Source organism: Trachypithecus francoisi, unplaced genomic scaffold, assembly GCF_009764315.1.
Source record: "Trachypithecus francoisi isolate TF-2019V2 unplaced genomic scaffold, Tfra_2.0 Lachesis_group5, whole genome shotgun sequence".
Taxonomy (NCBI): Eukaryota; Metazoa; Chordata; class Mammalia; order Primates; family Cercopithecidae; genus Trachypithecus; species Trachypithecus francoisi.
Window position 1 is genome coordinate 35160293 of NW_022681470.1, and position 16610 is coordinate 35176902.

A 16610-nucleotide genomic window follows, 5' to 3' on the forward strand; every position below is an offset into this window, starting at 1 on the left:
AGGTCAAGGCTGCAGTCAGCCATGGTCATGCCACTGCACTCCAGCCTGGGAGACATTATTATGTCTCAATAATAATATAATAATAATAATAGTAAGCCGGTCAGTCACAAAGTACTACATATTGTATGATTCCATGTATAAGAAATGGAAATGCCAAGAATAGGCAAATAAATATGTATCATCTTGAAATATCGGAATGCTAAGGTTTAAAAAAATATATATTAAAATCTTCTAGAAAGAAAAAATAGGTTACATACAAAGGAATGTTGGGGGTCAGGGGATGACATTGGAATTCTCAGTAGAAATAATGAAAACTAGATGTTAGTGGAGCAATGTCTTGAAAATTCTGAGTGGAAATTATTTTCAATCCAATATTCCACACCCAAAGCAGATCTTGAATGTCAAACTGAGGAGTTTGGATTTTAGCCTATAAGCAACAAGGAGCCTTTTAAACATTTTTGATCAAGGAAATGGCCTAATCAGAGTTTTGCTATGGATGGATTAATCCAGCAGTGGAATTTCAGGTAACTTAGTTTGCAGATACTAAGTTTGAGAGACCAGTTAACAAAAAGCTATAAGAAGATATATTGAAGGCTCTAAGGCAAATAGTAGCAGTGGAAATGAAGAGGCAGAGACAAGATAAGAGGAACGTTTTAAAGGCAAAATCAATAGGATGTCACAAAGTCATCATTGTTCCAAAGCCATCTAATCAGATAAAAGCCAGTAAAGTGATTTCCTAGAATCAATATTGGCAGCATTTTCACATTAAAGCCATGTCATGTAGGAGGGTGTTGGGACACAAAAAGACTCTGTGATGTTTCTGCCTTTCATTCACATGCACTTAAAACTAGGAAATGACTGAAAACAGTGGTACTATATTGTCAGGCATTCCAAGATTCCAGATGCCTCTTGCCAGCCTTGCTTTGGAAGTGCTACTTAAATTTACCAAAGACTAAAGGTAAAGATGAGCATATGGAGTAGAATATTCTCACCCACTCCAAACTTCCCTCAAATGAAAACCTTCACAGTAATGTTCTCAATTCTAAGGTCTGCTAACAAAGTATGGTTTTAAGTAGTCTACTTTTTCTATTGTCAAAAGACACCTGAAAGTAAGTATAGTGTTCATAGGTAGGTGGAATTATGGAACGATATTCTTTGCTTCTTGAGTTTCTCCTTATTAATTAGAATTATTTAACTTTTTATTTTGAAATTATATAAAGAAAGTTGCAAAAATAGTACATAGAGTTCTGTAGACCCTTCCCCCCAGCTTTCCCTAATAGTGAGGTCTTATAAGTGTAGTATAATATCAAAACCAGGTAATGGACATTGGTATGGTAATATTAAATAAACTGCAGACTTTATTCACTTTTCATCACTTTTACATGCATTCATTTGTGTGTGTGTGTGTGTAGTTCTATCCAATTTAATCATATGTATAGATTTGTGTAACTACTACCGTGATCAAGATAAAGAACTCTTTCATTACCAAGAAAGAACTCCCTCTGCTACCCCTTTATAATCATATCCACCTCCCCACACCTATCACATCCCTTAAAAAACTACTAATTGGTTTCTCATCTCTATCGTTCTATCATTTTTAGAATAGTGTTTAATAGAATCATATAGTATATAATTGGTTGAGATTGCCTTTTTTTTTTTTTTTTTTTTTTACTAAACATATGCCCTTGAGGTCCATCCAAATTGTTACATGTATCAGCAGTTTGTTTCTTCTGTTGCTGAGTAGTATTTCATTGTATGGATGTACTGGGGTTTGTTTAACCATTCACCCATTGAAAGACTCGGGTTGTTTCCAGTTTTTGCTATTATTCATATGAATAAAGCTGCTGTGAATAGTTAGATACAGGTTTTTGGGAACATGTTTTCCCTTCTTTGGGGTAAATGCCCAAGAGTATAATTGCTGGGTTCTATGGTATGTACATGTTTAGGTTTATAAGAAACTACCAAACTATTTTCCAGAGAGGCTGTACCATTTTACATCCTGATAAGCAATGTTTGCAGGGGAATTTTTTGTGTCCCAAGAGATTTTCACTTATGTTTTCTTTTAGAAGTTTTATGATTGTAGCTTTTACATATAAGTCTATGATCCAGAGTTCATCTGTGATTGCTTTAAATAAAAGATCTTAATTCAGAAGTTATTGGTGTTCTCAATATATATATTCTACACGTATATTAAATATATATATTTTTTTTTTTTTTTAAGAGACAAGGTATTGCTCTGTTGCTCAGGCTAGCATGCAGCGGTGCCATCATAGCTCACTGTAACCTTGAACTCCTGGGCTCAAGCAGTCCTCCTGCCTTAGCCTCCTGAAGTGCTGGGATTATGGGCATGAGCCATGGCACCCCGCCCGGTTTAAAATATTACAAGATTCCAATCAAAACTACAAACTTGCCCCAGCCAAACCACTTACAGCCAGTCTGCCTGCCTTTGGAGAAGGAAGTATAGTAGACTACTTTCTTCTCTCATCTGCTTTTCCCCTCTAGCCTACTAACCATGTTTTTAGGTACCCTCCAGGTTTTGGGGAAGGAGAAGCAAAAAAAAAAAGATGAGAAAGAGGAGAAGAAAATCCTACCACTGCTATCTTAGCCTTCCATAATGCTCTGAGCCTAACAGAAATTTAAAGCTGACTTTTCTCTCATGGGGTAATTTGGGGACTTTTTCAGAGATTTATCCCTGAGGAGCTCTCGCCTGTGGTTTTATTGACTTTGACAAATGCATTTCTCTTCAAAGTGCTCACTTGAGAATCCTTTCTAGCAAGGAGTTCTTGATGCTTTAGTTTCTTCATCACACAGTCTTACGGTCCACAGGAAACCTCCACAAATCTTTTGCCCTGACAATCTCTAGGAGTACAGGCTTATCCAAAAGCATGAATGTTCTTGCTCTGCCACCAACAGTTAGTTGGTCATTTCTCATCATCTGGATTTCCGAGATGGAATCAAACCCTGCCCTCTATGTATCTTTTACCCTTCTCCCTTGTAGGTAGCAGGAGGATGCGCCTCACAACTTCTTTCAAAAACTGTTTCTCACAAAATCTTTCCCATTCTCCATTCTCTGACCACTTTTTGTAGTCTTGACATAACTGAGAGGATCAAGGTAGTGGAACTGGTTCTAAAACATTTCCTTTGTAAATGCTGCAGTTTGTCTGATACTTGACTTTGGTATACAGAATCTGTTTTATCTAGGTGTCTCAATTGAAACTTCAATTTTCATATCTCATTGCCTATGTATGTAATGCTTCTATAAATCTGTAATCTTTAGCTACCTTTCAAAATGCAGCATGGCTCAGTCTTTCCCTCTCAATATTATGTCCTGTCACTCCTGCCAAGTCTTCTTTATAGTATTATACTTGCCATACTGCTTCTTATTTCTCTGCTTTTGATCTTACTGTCTCTTCTAACCCAAATGCCATTTCCTATTCCTATACCCTGTCCTTTGTCAAGTATACTTCTAGTTCATCCTCATGCAACAGTACCCAAGTCAGGAGTTACATGCTCTCTCCCTTCTTTTTAGTATTCTTCCCACATATCATCCTAGACTAAGTGCCTACGCCACCCCCCCCCAACTACCTGTGGCCAACTCTGCATCCTTTATTCTAGGACTAACTGCTTCCTATTGAATTTACCTTTTCATATGTCTGCTTACTGCAGCAGATTGAAAGATCCTCCAGGATACAATCTTTGTATCCGCATCCCCTAGCACGATGGCTGTCCTATTGAGGAACTCAATACACATTTGTTAGCCTGAAACAAAAGAGGAGAATCAAAACTGACTTCCAGATAATAAAGAATTACAATCTTTTAAAATATGGTCTATGTGGATATGACAGCTTCTCAGAAATTACTGGACTCCAGGCCATTAATTAATCAATACAGGCTAGCTATCGATTATTATAGAGTTTCCTATTCCAGATTTACAGCCTTGGGCCAATTAAGGATCCCTTACTTTTATGAACTAAAACCCAATTGAAGTTTCTAATTGCATCATAGCATTTTAAATTCATTAGAATGCTTTATCTTAATAGAAAAAAATATTTCTACACATTTACTCCATCTTTGTATTCTTCCAGTAAAGAGTGTATTCAAGAATAGCTTTCCTGATCTCAACCAGATGAATAATTTACATAAAATGAACTAATGCATATCATATCACTGCAAGGAAGGTCTATGTCTATAATCATACTTCTTCACATTTGTATTGTATTGCAGTTTATGAAATAGATGTGAAATTATAGATTACTGCATTTGATTCTCACAATTGTGTGAGATGTAAGAAGAGAAATCATTATCCACGTTGTCTACACATATCTTAAATGAGGTAACTAAGGTTCAGAAAGAATAAATTATTTACTGTATGTTACATAGCTAATAAGTGGTTTGAGCTGATGTGAATATGTAGGGCTTTTGGCTTCAGTTTGAGTGTTTTTTCTATTATACTCTTTGTTGTGTGTGTTGATAGGAATCCTAACTTGCTGACAAAATAAGAAAGAAGGGAAAAACAAAGGCAAAAAATTACACACACATACACGCACACACACACACACACACCCCTCTTATACCAGCAGAATACTGTACAGTAATAATTGAGTCAATTTATGATCACATTTTTGCAATTTGGAAAAATATAAAGCTGACTCCCTACTGTACTCTTTTCATCTCTCCTCCTCTCCCAAAAAATCCAAATGGATTGAATGAAAACTTTAAAACTCTAAAAGAAAATATAGCTTATTTCTTATGATCTTGGAATTTAAAAACTCTTTGTCAATATAAACTGGGGGGAAATAATTATAAATATGACAGAAAAAGAACTAATTTACTTAATATACAAAGAGTGTTTACATATCAGTTAATTTTAACAATTAGGAAAATGGCTTAAGAACATGGAATAGCAGTTTATAATTCACAGAAAAGGGAACTGAGATTGCCAATAAACATGTACAAATGTCCTCAATCTCATAATTAAAGAAATGCACACTAAAGTCATAATCAAATACCATTTTTTACTAATTATACAGGCAAGAGATTTTGAAGTTCAGCCACATCTCATGTTGAAGATAGCATGTAGAAACATGCACTGCTGATAGACACTTAAATTGATGTTGTCTTTATGGAGGGTAATTGAGCCATATCAGAAATTTAAATGCATATTTCCTTGGATCTAGCAATTTCACATCTGAGAATTCAAAGTATGAATATATGCACATGTGCATGAAGATAATATGTACTAAGATATTCTGAATTTTGTTGCTAATCACAAAAGAAGGAAACTTAGATGGTCACCAAGGACTGTAAATTATTACAAGTTCATGTAAAGGAATACTATGTGGTCATTACAAAGAGACAAACTATATGTTCCAATATGGATAGAAGTCCAAAATATTCTCTTAAAAACGGTATTGTACCATCCCACTTATGTAAATGAATATGTATATATAGATATGTTTGTATTTAAATACATTATTTTAAATACATACAAATATATTGTTATATAAATATATGTAATATATATTACATATATTTATATAATTATATACATATATGGGTACCTTTGTATAAAATATTTCTAGGTTCACAAAAACTGTTAATGGCCTCCTTTCTATAGGAGGTTGTGGGAGGTACCCTTTTTTTATTATTTACCTTCTATCCTTCTGAACTCCTGGAATTTTTTGCCAAGAGTATTTATCACTTATTGTTTAAGGAGAAAAATTAAAAGATGATTAATTTTTTTAAAAAACTGTTTCAAACCCATGTCTTCCTCTAGCTATTTTACTGTTGTCACCCCTTCACAATCAGACTTGTGGAGTTAATCTTCACTTCCTCATATTTCATTCATTTTCTCAACCGACTGAAATCTCATTTTTGTCCTCTTTTCTGAAATTGCTCTTGCCAGCATCTCCAATTACCTCTAAATTCAATTCTCAAATTCAGTGGCCACCTTTCTTGAGACCCCTCTTTCCTGGCCTTCTGTGATACTTAAGTCATGTGGTTTTTCTTCTCTCTCAAATTCTTCAGTGTCTTTTGTCAGTTTTGTAGCTTTAAATGTTAACATGCCTCAGGTTATGTTTTTAGGTTATCTTCTCAATATGTATGTTCTGTTTCACGTTCACATCTACCCCCACAGGAACCTCAAACTCAACTTGTATAAAACTTGATTTTATTTGTACTGTCATCTCAACCAGTATTGCCTCCTCTTTCCTATCCCTGTGAAGGACATCACCATCTTTCACCCAGTGTTTCAAGCTGGAAATGAGCAGTTGTCCTGGACTATACCCTCTCCCCAGTTCCTCCAGCATTCCAGTCATCAAAGCCTATTTACCTCTTAAATCTCTCTCTGTGCCATCTAGTTCGTCCCCATATCTGTTAGTCTAATTCATTATCTTTACTCAGATTACTACCATAATCAATGAACTGGTTTCCAGGTCTTTCATTTCTTTTCTCTCCACTCTCTGTGTACTCCTTTCTTTCTCCACTCCTTAGCCAAGGTAGTTTTACTGAGACACACATCTTACCATGTAATTCCCCCTCTACCACCTAAAGCCTTCCGATGTACATCTACTGGTATTGTGATCAAATTTAAATACCCACACATGACTACAAGTCTATAATCTCTCTCAAACCTCATTATTCACCAGGCCTCACCCACTTCAACACCCCAGCCTCTTCTCCTTCTAACTTCCATACTATAGTAGAACCACACTGCTGAATTTCTTTCACTGTCTGAACACCACAGCCTTGCATACTCTCATACAGGCCTTTTCACATGCTATGCGTTGTCTCTAGATCTCCACACCTGCATATAATGAAATTCATCCCATCCCCGTGAAGATGTTTACAACTTTATGTTACTGTTTTCTCCAAGAAGTCTTCTCTGAACCACCCCCACCTTAAAATCCTCTACTTAGTGCTCAGAGAGCCTTTTTTGGCATCCTTTTTCATAAGTCTTGTCACATTGTATTATAATGGATTGTTAACTCACTAGATTATAAATTGTGTGTGAGTACACAGACCATGCTTTAAGTCTTCACCTTTGTATTCCTTGCATCTACCTCTAGTATAGTGCCTGACCCATAATGCACACCACTTAATTATTGGTTAGATTGATGGATTCTTACATATATTCATGTATTCAACCAAATGAGAAACTAATGGGAAAGCAAGTCAGTTATGAGTTTAGGAATTATTAAAAAGTCAGTGTTGCCAAGCGTGTTGGCTCACACCTGTAATCCCAGCACTTTGGAAGACTGAGGCAGGCAGATCACCTGAGGTCAGGAGTTCGAGACCAGCCTGGCCAACATGGTAAAACCCCCATCTCTGCTAAAAATACAAAAGTTAGCTGGGAGAGGTGGTGCACGTCTGTAATCCCAACTACTTGCGAAGTTGAGGCACGAAGATCACTTGAACCCAGGAGGCGGAAGTTGCAGTGAGCTGAGATTGCACCACTGTACTCTAGCCTGGGCGACAAGAGTGAGACTATGTCTCAAAAAAAAAAAAAAAAAGTCAATGTTATTGAACTTCACCAGTTTTTTTCCTCTCTTATCCTTCTTCTACCCATTACTTTTATGGCAATTATGAGACTAAAAGTCTGGCAACTGAAATCAGAAATAAGGAGATTACAAGTTTGGTTTGGTTTGGTTTAGTTTCTGTTTTTTAAAATTCAATATAGTTGTGTTTATATTGAATTTGTTTAATAGGTACTAGTAGATTATATTACATTTGCAATTTAAGGACAAAAAGATATGTTATAACATGGTACAGTTTCTGTAAAGGAATTATTCCCTAGTGTCTATCATCTTGGAGGCAAGTTGGATTTTCTACTCCCTAGAACATATCTTAATGTTTATAATCTAGTCTTCCTTCTGTATCCACCTTCACTGTATGTCTACATGTATATGTACCAAGTACAAAGTAGGTAAGGATATTTTTGTCTATGCTGATATATTTCTTTACCATGAGTTTCTCATTCTGAGTGACAACTCAGGCTGACATCCTTCATCATTACCAGCTGGTCCCATTAGACCATCCTGTCTAGAGGTTGAGAGCAGGGAGAAGTAGGACTTATATGTTATGTTTCCATAAATAGCTTTCTAGTGTGAATGGTGTGGTGTGTATTTTTAAGCTAACATAAAAATCAGTGAGTAATATAAGCAGTAGAGACTACTGGCTTTAACTACAGCAGGAAACCAGTTCAGCCGGTGCTATCAGGATCCTCAGGGTGAACAAGTCTTTGCACATAAGTAGAGCTCTGGTAAATGAGTTCTAATTTCTTTTTTTTTTTAATCCAGGGAGGGAAACCTTTACAATTATAATACAAGAAAGGATCTGCACTTTCAAATGGCAAACATCAGTTGAATATTTTCACAAAATACTTAATTGGAAAATAATAAAATCCAGGGAGCAAGTAAAGCTACATTTTTCCCAAAGTGAAAGCTCAAATTCAATTTTTAAAAAACTGATTAGACACTATATAAACTTGCTGGTAGAGTATTAGGATACCCAATTTTGTTAATTACTACCTAGGACATTTTCAAACAAGGTGAGTGCCTTAGAAATGCAAACTGGTAAATACAACAGTATGTTGCTGCACCCAGCTTACTGGCTGAGCTGTCTCATCAGGAATTCACTGAAGCATTCTGGAATCATAACTGCCAAGCCAAGCAGAAACTCACCTGCGCTGGAGTCCAGGATTTTATGTGGCAATAAGCATTTTTAATTAAAAGTTTCCCAATTCCTAAATTTGGAACTAAATTTGTAAACATGTGGCAGATTGAGCTAGCACCACCAAGCCTCATTGGAGCTGTGGGGGAAATGTGACATTTTGAAAAATTGGCCGGTTAAGCTGAGAAAATCCAGCTGTGTTTTACTTAAAATTGCACTAATCAGTGTTATTTTATTCCCTTTTTCTTCACCAGTGTATCTGCTGTTATGTGTATGTTGGCTCCCCATCTCCCAGCCCTTCACTTTTATCTTTTAAGACTGATTTCGTATAGTGGTGAGGATTCAAGCAATATAATACTCATTCACTTTAGTGAGTAATGGAAAGCCTCACCTGCCTTGTAGTTCTTAAATAAGTCAGAAGCAGCAGGTGATTTTCATCAGCAAAGCAATTAGATTTTAACCATTACCTATCACATTGCTAGAGGTCTTGAAGTTTACACACAAATCAAGATTGTCTGCTCACCTTAAGATAAGAATATAAAGAATATGGTGTTCCTTAATTAGAAGTAAAACTGCCTCTGGGAAGCAGTTTTTTTAAATTTAAATCAATACATGAATTATTCTTACATGGTGTTTGGGATGATGGGGCAGTATGGAAAATAGTCAGGGAGAGAACCTGACCTGTAGTCAAGGGATTCACAAAGTCCACTTTCAAGGATGGGTTAGATTTTTTGATGAAGGCCATTGTCAGATTGGACTGGGAATCGTTATTTTAAACTCATTATTCTCCCAATAAATCCACATTCTGCTTTCCATTAGAGGAGTAAACTCTGGTGCCACACAGGACTACTGTAGTTAGTAGATCTAAGAAAAATCAATTCAGGAGGAGGTAAACATGAATTGGAAGAAACTTGGGGTTACTAATGCTATTATATTGAAATATTTGTACAAATAATGCCTCCCCTGTCCCAAGCCATTCCCAGGCTATTTGATCTTCCTGTTTACTATGCTTCTCTGGGAATTACTTCTGTCTTTTCGGAGACACTTTCTTCCCAATACAGGGAGGGCTTGCTTATTTATTCAGTAATAATGTTGAACATATTAGTGACTTTGATTTTCAATTCAGTACACACACGTTAAAAATGCTAAAAAATATGAGGTTCTGAACTATGTATTAATTGAAATTTTGGTAACTAGGAGGAGTTTGGAGTTACAGTTCCAACTGGCTTAGTTTTAAATCCTCTTATGGTGGCCGGGCGCGGTGGCTCAAGCCTGTAATCCCAGCACTTTAGGAGGCCGAGACGGGCGGATCACAAGGTCAGGAGATCGAGACCATCCTGGCTAACCCGATGAAACCCCGTCTCTACTAAAAAATATAAAAAACTAGCCGGGCGAGGTGGCGGGCGCTTGTAGTCCCAGCTACTCAGGAGGCTGAGACAGGAGAATGGCGTAAACCCGGGAGGCGGAGCTTGCAGTAAGCTGAGATCCGGCCACTGCACTCCAGCCTGAGCGACAGAGCGAGACTCCGTCTCAAAAAAAAAAAAAAAAAAAAATCCTCTTATGGCTACATTTGAAGTTGGACCTGAGTATCAAAATGAAACTTGTTCAGCACTGGAAATGCAGTGAAAAAAAATAGTTTTCACCATCTTTCTCTAAAAGAAAAAAAAATATGTAACCCAGGTAAGTTTCAGTAAAATAATACCTAGAAACATTAAACCATAGTAGGCACTGTAAAGGAAACAGAACACATGTGAGAGAAAGCTTTGTACTTGCAAGATGAGATACAGGAAATAGCTTCTGGTAGAGGCGTGGGAATAGTATATGAAGCAAGCTAGTTTCTCAAGTTAGTTCCTAGTAGAGGTTTTACTTTTTATTTTTTATTTATTTTGTATTTTTGGTAGAGATGGAGTTTCACCTTGTTGCCCAGGCTGATCTTGAATTCCTAAGCTCAAGTGGTCTGCCCACCTCGGCCTCCCAAAGTGCTGGGATTACAGGCGTGAGCCACCTAGTAGAGGTTTTAATAAGAGATTATCTTCCACTCCCAGAGTTGGCCTCGTCTCTTTTCTATTGCCTTTTACTGTGAACTTGTTCATAGAAACGGATAGAAGCCTCACCATTCCTTCCTTTCTGTCTTAAAGTAAATCAACTTTGCCATGTTTGCAGAGCATGCCCCTTGCGTTATTCAACATAGCTTCTCCTTGGTGCCTTCCAGCTCTAATCTCCTTATAGGTGTAGCACCATGGCAACAGGCCCAGCCTAGAGCCCAGGTGCCTTGTTTGTTACCTGAGGGGCTAGGTGCAGCCTGAAGGAGTATTACCTATCCTACAAATTGGATAGATGGAGTCTTGATCTGTTGTTTATGTTTCTCTTCTGCTTCTATGGAAGGCTTGAAATAACACCTGGAAAACATTTATTCAAAGATGTTATCAGTAACCAAAGGCAACAAAGAAGCCATCTTCTATTTGTTCTCGTCTTCTAAACAGAGAGTTGTTTTCTGACATATAGCTCAGAAAGTGACTTGCTATACCGGGACATGTGGCATCGCTATGATTTGGGGTTGCACTGCCAGGTGGCTCTACCATTGCTTCATGTAGGTAGACATTTATTTTGTTTGAAATAAAATTAATTTATGCTTTAGAAATTTTTCCTAGAGAATTTAAAAAATAAAAGTAAGCCTTTGTCATACCTCCTTCTGTTTTAAACATGCCTTAATGTTGAGATGCTCACCCCAGAGCATGAGAGGATTTTTCCTTCCAGCAACTCCTGAGAAAAATGGGCTAGAATTGTTGTTTTGTTTAAGAAAGATTACAGTGTCCAGTTTCCTGAATCAGGCTTCCCATGTAGCATATTGGGAAAGATTATATGATAATTAAAGTATAATCTTTCTAACATTTAATTATTTATAGTTGAGGTACTATAGTTGCAGTATATAACATGTCATTGTCTTATACATAGAACAAAGGGAAATAAATATGGAGCTTACATTGTAATTTTTTTGTTTTTTTATTTTTAAATATTTTAATTTTTTGTTCTTGACCAATATCAGAAAAATAAACATTGTCATTTTAAGATACAAAACATTAGGTAGCATTTGTCCCTTTTGCGCATACTTTGTACTATCCACAAGAAATATAAATGTTGACTTTTTTACTTTAAAAATTACTAAATATCAGAACACATGTTTTGCAGCCTAAACTTTAAATGGTGGCTTATTTTTGTGTGTGTGTGGAAAGAAGAAGAACTAAAATCCTTGTAAGCATAAGATTTTTCTTATTTTATGAAATTTGATTAAAGAATGTTAGAATAAAGGTAGAAAGGAGAAAGCAGCCTTAGTGCTAGTTTCTTATATCTTTTTACTTTGTAATTTAACCAAAAGCTATTCTGACATTAAATATTTAAGTTCCTTTTAGTGTTGATGTGGTTATTTCAAGGAATTTAATGAAGCTGCTTATTTAATGTGTTTTATAAAAACAATTGTCTTTACACAAGGCATTTCCTTTTATCCTTATTACTAAGTACTTCTGCTTGAAATATATATATGTAACTCTGGGTGTTTCCTGCAACAGATACTATAATTATTGAGTCAAACTGCATGGCCATCCAGTTTGGCATTCAAGAATATTGTACTTCATATGTTTGACTCCTTTAATTCTTTCAAGAGGAAGGCAGTGAAGTACTGGCTCTTGTAGTGACAAGAGTCATGATTCCTAGCATTCTTCTTATAAACAACTAGGAAACAAAATCAGCCAGGATGACTGAACGGTGCTGACAGAGATCTGTCTTCTAGATGAGAGTTTGGGCCTTTTTTTCCATGGTGGGAGGTTTCTTCAAGGCATTTTATTCTTTATTCATACTTATACAGTAAAGCATGTATAGAACCAAAAGCCTGCCAGAAAAGAATTCTATATTGAGATGGAAATCAGGACTTTTGAAAGACAAGGTCTTGTGCTAAAAAGCTTAGCTTTGACTCTGTGTGTGTGTGTGTGTGTGTGTGTGTGTGTGTGTGTGTTCTGCCAAAGTAGAAAGAAACAAAATGAAGATTCAGCCACTACTATTTTGTCAATGATATAAGAGGATAAAGCTATAACATGAAAAACCAAAAGAAATAATTTGTCTTTTGGCAATACCTTTGCATAAGAAAGAATATATTCGATAACCTTAAAAAGTGTATGTTTCGGCCGGGCGCGGTGGCTCAAGCCTGTAATCCCAGCACTTTGGGAGGCCGAGACGGGCTGATCACGAGGTCAGGAGATCGAGACCATCCTGGCTAACACGGTGAAACCCCGTCTCTACTAAAAAATACAAAAAACTAGCCAGGCGAGGTGGCGGGCGCCTGTAGTCCCAGCTACCCGGGAGGCTGAGGCAGGAGAATGGCGTAAACCCGGGAGGCGGAGCTTGCAGTGAGCTGAGATCCGGCCACTGCACTCCAGCCTGGGCGACAGAGCGAGCCTCCGTCTCAAAAAAAAAAAAAAGAAAAAAAAGAGTGTATGTCTCTCCATCTTCCAAAATAGGAATGAGAATAAAAAACAATGTCTGTAATGGGATTTGAAGCTCACTTAAGACTAGTAAAATTATAGTATATTTTTATGCCATATTGAAAAAAAGTGTATATGTACTCACATAGTTTTATAGAGAGAATATATTTGCCACGTAAATATGATTACTATTATTGTTACTGTAGATTAACTATTAATTTGTTCCTCATTTATTTCTTCCCTTAGGTATTTGTACATTTATTGTTATCCTCCATTGCATTAGACCTTCATTTCCTTGCTGGCCAAGTTACACTACCTTAAATATCTTTTTCTACTTTTAGGTCTCGTGGGCTGCCTAAACTAAAAGAGTCACGTTCTCATGAATCCTTGCTGAGCCCATGCAGCGCAGTGGAATGTCTGGATCTTGGTAGAGGGGAACCTGTATCAGTGAAACCACTTCATAGTAGCATCCTTGGACAAGACTTCTGCTTTGAGGTAAAAATAAAGTGTAGAAAAAAGGAAGAATAGTTAAACAACAATTGGATTTTCTGTATAGTAATTTTGCGATTTCATTACTGTACAGTTGATGATTTAATTAATTGGTTTTCAGTTGCTAGAAATTATCTGCTTACAGAGAAAAAGTTAGAAATCTATTCATCTGATCACATTTGCAGCTAAAGTTATTGAAGATAGCTTTGCATTCCTTTTAGCTTTGTCTCCTTTCAGTAAAATTTGATTCTTAGGCGGGCGATGTGGCGGGCGCCTGTAGTCCCAGCTACGTGGGAGGCTGAGGCAGGAGAATGGCGTAAACCCGGGAGGCGGAGCTTGCAGTGAGCTGAGATCCGGCCACTGCACTCCAGCCTGGGCGACAGAGCGAGACTCCGTCTCAAAAAAAAAAAAAAAAAAATTTTGATTCTTAGTACATTTTCATCAGGGGACAACACTAACAATAACATTACAATAGTATATTAGTTTTTAGTATTGATAAGAATGACATTCATCATGTTATTTTTCTAACCACAGTATGAGTGGTTCAAGATCTGAGACCATGTTTTTTTTATTTATCCATCCATCCATCCATCCATCCTAATTCCAGGACATTTTGACCTAAATGTCTTATGTATTTTTGAAATCCCCTGTACCTAACCCAGACCCCAAGCACATTGCAGGTGCCTGATTTTTGGATAAATAAAATTGCCAACTATCATAAGGTAATTTCTCCCTTTCAAATATATACTACTGGCCAGTTACAAGTAAAATTCAAAAACTATATATACATATATTTATACATACATAGAATTATTAGGGCTGAGACTTGATTAATTAACAAGAGCTTACTAAGTGACTAGAGATGAGTCCTATACTAGATGTTGTAGAAGTCAAAAGATGTTTGGTTCCTCTTCTGATGGACCAGCACTGTCCAAAAGAAATATAGTACAAGCTGCATGCATATCCAAAATATTATCATTTCAACATGTTCACTATCGGAGAAATTGGTTCCTTTTTTTTAAAACTAAGTCTTCAAAATCTGATGTGTGTTTACACTTACAGCACATCTCAACTGGAATAGCCATGTGAGGCTAGTAGCTGCTGTATTGGACAGAGCATATAATCTGATTGGATTTATTAGGTTGTGACCAGAGATAGAGTTAATAAGTGAGCAAACTTCAGCAATTTAGGCAGGACATTTATTGGTGTTCTTTTTTATAAAAATCAGTTGAACTTTCTCATGTTTGTGGAACTCTGTACGTTAGGCTGTATACCAAGCCCAGAGTAAGGTGCTAAGTATATAACAACATATTTCATTTTTAAAGGACTATGTTAATAGTGGTCAGGCTAACCTTATAAATTACTAGAAATCAACAGGCTGGTTGCCTAGTGGAGGAAAAATGGGTTCCAAAGATAGTAATTCAATATTAGTAACTCTTTGATTTCATTTAGTACCCTTCTATGATATAGTGAAGACAGTCTCAAGAAATCTGATAAGCTGTTTCAGAAACTCTCATCCTTTATTACCTATTTTTTATTAACTAAAAGTTGAACATATTTATTTGCAGGTAATTTAAGGTATTGCCTAAAAGGCCTTTAATTTTGATTTTTCTGAACCATCGGCCAGTTTTAATTTCCTCGGCTGAATTTAAAATGGCCTTTGTTCTCATCCCTGGAAATGGATGTGGATGCCACCTAAGCAAAAAGCAGATGTAGATATAGATATAGGTATCAAAAAACTGGTAAAGATCATCTTAGTTTCTTATGGTATGATTTGGGTTCATAGCATATGTCTAACTCACAGCTCTGCATTCCTTTTGGTCTTGTCTACTTTCAATAAAATTGGACTCTTAGTACATTTTCATCAGAGGATGAGACTAACAATAATACTAAATTAGTATATTAATTTTTTAGCATTGGTAAGGATGTTGCTCATTATGTTATTTTTCTAACCACAGCATGAGTAGTTCGGGATCTGAGACCATGTTTTTCTTATCTATCCATCCATCCATCTATACATCCTAATTCCAGGACGTTTTGACTTTATCATTTAAGAGTTAGAGGTATGCTATAAACCCAAATGATAGAGCCCTGAAATCCAGTGTTTTCTTTTTCTTATGTCTAATTTTTATGTTGAAGGTTACCTACTTAAGTGGAAGTAAATGCTTCAGCTGTAACTCCGCTTCTGAGAGAGATAAGTGGATGGAAAACCTTCGCAGGACAGTTCAACCTAATAAGGTAATAGTAGCTTCAAGTATCAAAAAATGTATAACTTTGTAAGCAGTTAGTTAATAGAAGGTAAGTGTGGTAGTAATACCTTAATTTGTCTACACCTTGAGAGTTTTAAAGCACATTTATGTGTTACGCCATTTGTAGTAAGCCATTATTGTATTGCTATAAAGAAATATCTGAGACTGAGTAATTTATCAAGAAAAGCAGTTTAATTGGCTCACAGTTCTGCCAGCTTTATAGGAAGCATGGTGCTGTTATCTATTCAGCCTCTAGGAAGGCATCAGGAAGCTTACAGTCATGGCAGAAGGCAGATGGGGAGCAGGCATATCACATGGTGAAAGCAAGAGCAAGGCGAGAGAGACAGTGTGTATGTGAGTGATTTGGGGGAAGGTGCCACACACTCTTAAACCACCGGATCTCACAGGAACTCAGTATCAGGAAGATGGCACCAAGCCATGAGGAAACTGCCCCCGTGATCCAAACACTTCCCACCAAGCCCCACCTCTAGCATTGGGGATTACAATTCAACATAAAATTTGGACAGGGACAAATATCCAAACTGTATTATCATTTTAAGCTAAAAATAGTCTTACTGCAGATATTATTGGCAAATATTATTGCCATGGTTCTACTAGCATGGATAAAAGGACTCTGAAAAGTTAGGTGAATTGGCCATGTCAGAAGCTAGTACATGATAGAAGAGGGACTAGAATATGAGCTTCTTAACAATTTATCTCTTTTATT

The 16610-nt window shown here is 36.6% G+C and overlaps 1 protein-coding gene across 6 annotated transcripts in view; it reads left to right on the top strand.

The window, feature by feature from the left end:
- Positions 1–16610, top strand: part of RASAL2 (RAS protein activator like 2) — a 393297-nt gene that overhangs the window by 338296 nt on the left and 38391 nt on the right. For all 6 annotated transcript variants that reach the window (XM_033200815.1, XM_033200816.1, XM_033200817.1 and 3 more), the window contains 2 exons: positions 13487–13640; positions 15774–15872. In XM_033200815.1, the coding sequence (XP_033056706.1) occupies positions 13487–13640; positions 15774–15872 (253 nt within the window). The remainder of the gene's footprint in view (positions 1–13486; positions 13641–15773; positions 15873–16610) is intronic.